The sequence below is a fragment of the Propithecus coquereli genome, unplaced genomic scaffold, assembly GCF_000956105.1.
Source record: "Propithecus coquereli isolate 6110/MARCELLA unplaced genomic scaffold, Pcoq_1.0 Scaffold210, whole genome shotgun sequence".
Taxonomy (NCBI): Eukaryota; Metazoa; Chordata; class Mammalia; order Primates; family Indriidae; genus Propithecus; species Propithecus coquereli.
Genome location: NW_012146079.1, coordinates 298,934 through 300,014, shown reverse-complemented (window position 1 = coordinate 300,014; position 1,081 = coordinate 298,934). Strand labels below are relative to the sequence as shown.

Genomic DNA, 1,081 nt, shown 5'->3' with positions numbered 1-1,081 from the left:
TTTTTGAAATATGAATACAGTTGAATGAAATTAAATATCAGAACTCAAGGTTAGCTCTCTCTGGACCAGAACCCACCTCACACAACTTCTGTAGTAATTCTAGTTTGCGACGAATGGAGCAAATGCTTTCAGAAAACGTGGACTGGAACAGGATGCAAAAGACTCGCTCTGAAAAGTTGGGGATTAGTGACAGCTCATAAAGGAACCTAAGGAAATAAAGCCAAATTAAGAGGAAAAATATAATTCACACAAACAGACGTTTATCCTCATCTCATTCAAAACAAGTATGCATTGGAGACACTGCATTTATATCTCCCAAACGGAAAAAGTCCACCCGTAGCATGGGTGTCTCTGCGTGGTTCTAAGACATGCTTACTGTTCAGGTTTGTCCAGAGACTTGGGATTTTTCTTGTCTTTGGAAGACCGGCCGTGCTTTTCAATTTTTTCCAGTTCATCTGACTGTGCTCTCTAGAAAAACAAAAGCCAAGCAGTTTTTCAAAATCTGGTCAATTGAACCTTTTAGATAATGATCTAATTATCTGGCTAAATCTAGTGATCTTAATATAGTAAAACCCTACATATTTTCATGTTTCTTAGCGTCTGTATGTGGTAAAGCTTGACTTAATTCACAAGGCATTTTAAAGTGTAAATATGTTTAATGCAAACCAGATCATCTCCAAATCTTCCAAATCATGTTATTGACTATTAGTGATCTGCAAAATGTTTATTCATTCAAGCATGCGTTAAAACAATAAAGTGCTCCCTCGTTATTTTGGCTGTTTATAATACTCTCTAGAATGCAAGAATTTCATTTTAAATTGGTATTCCTTATTCAGAAATCAATCAAGTTAAATTTGGAAGTAATTTGATCCTAAAGTTTTTATAACATTTTATGTAACTATTGCAATTATTGTTACTGCTTTTTAAAATTTGGGGAAAAGAGAAGTACATTTGAATTTTTAAAGAATGGAATAAAAATAAAAGGTTTTGATCCTTTTGCTAAATTTTCTTTTTGATACAAAAATGGTTCCAGGCTTATTTTCTTAAACGTCCTCTTTCACCTTTTATAATCACAAACTAA

The 1,081-nt window shown here is 33.3% G+C and overlaps 1 protein-coding gene across 1 annotated transcript in view; it reads right to left on the bottom strand.

Moving 5' to 3' along the window:
- The window catches only part of FMN2 (formin 2), a 343,234-nt gene that overhangs the window by 134,191 nt on the left and 207,962 nt on the right, over nt 1–1,081 (bottom strand). Inside the window, 2 exon segments of the mRNA XM_012644334.1 lie at nt 77–206; nt 377–468. Of these exon segments, the coding sequence (XP_012499788.1) occupies nt 77–206; nt 377–468 (222 nt within the window).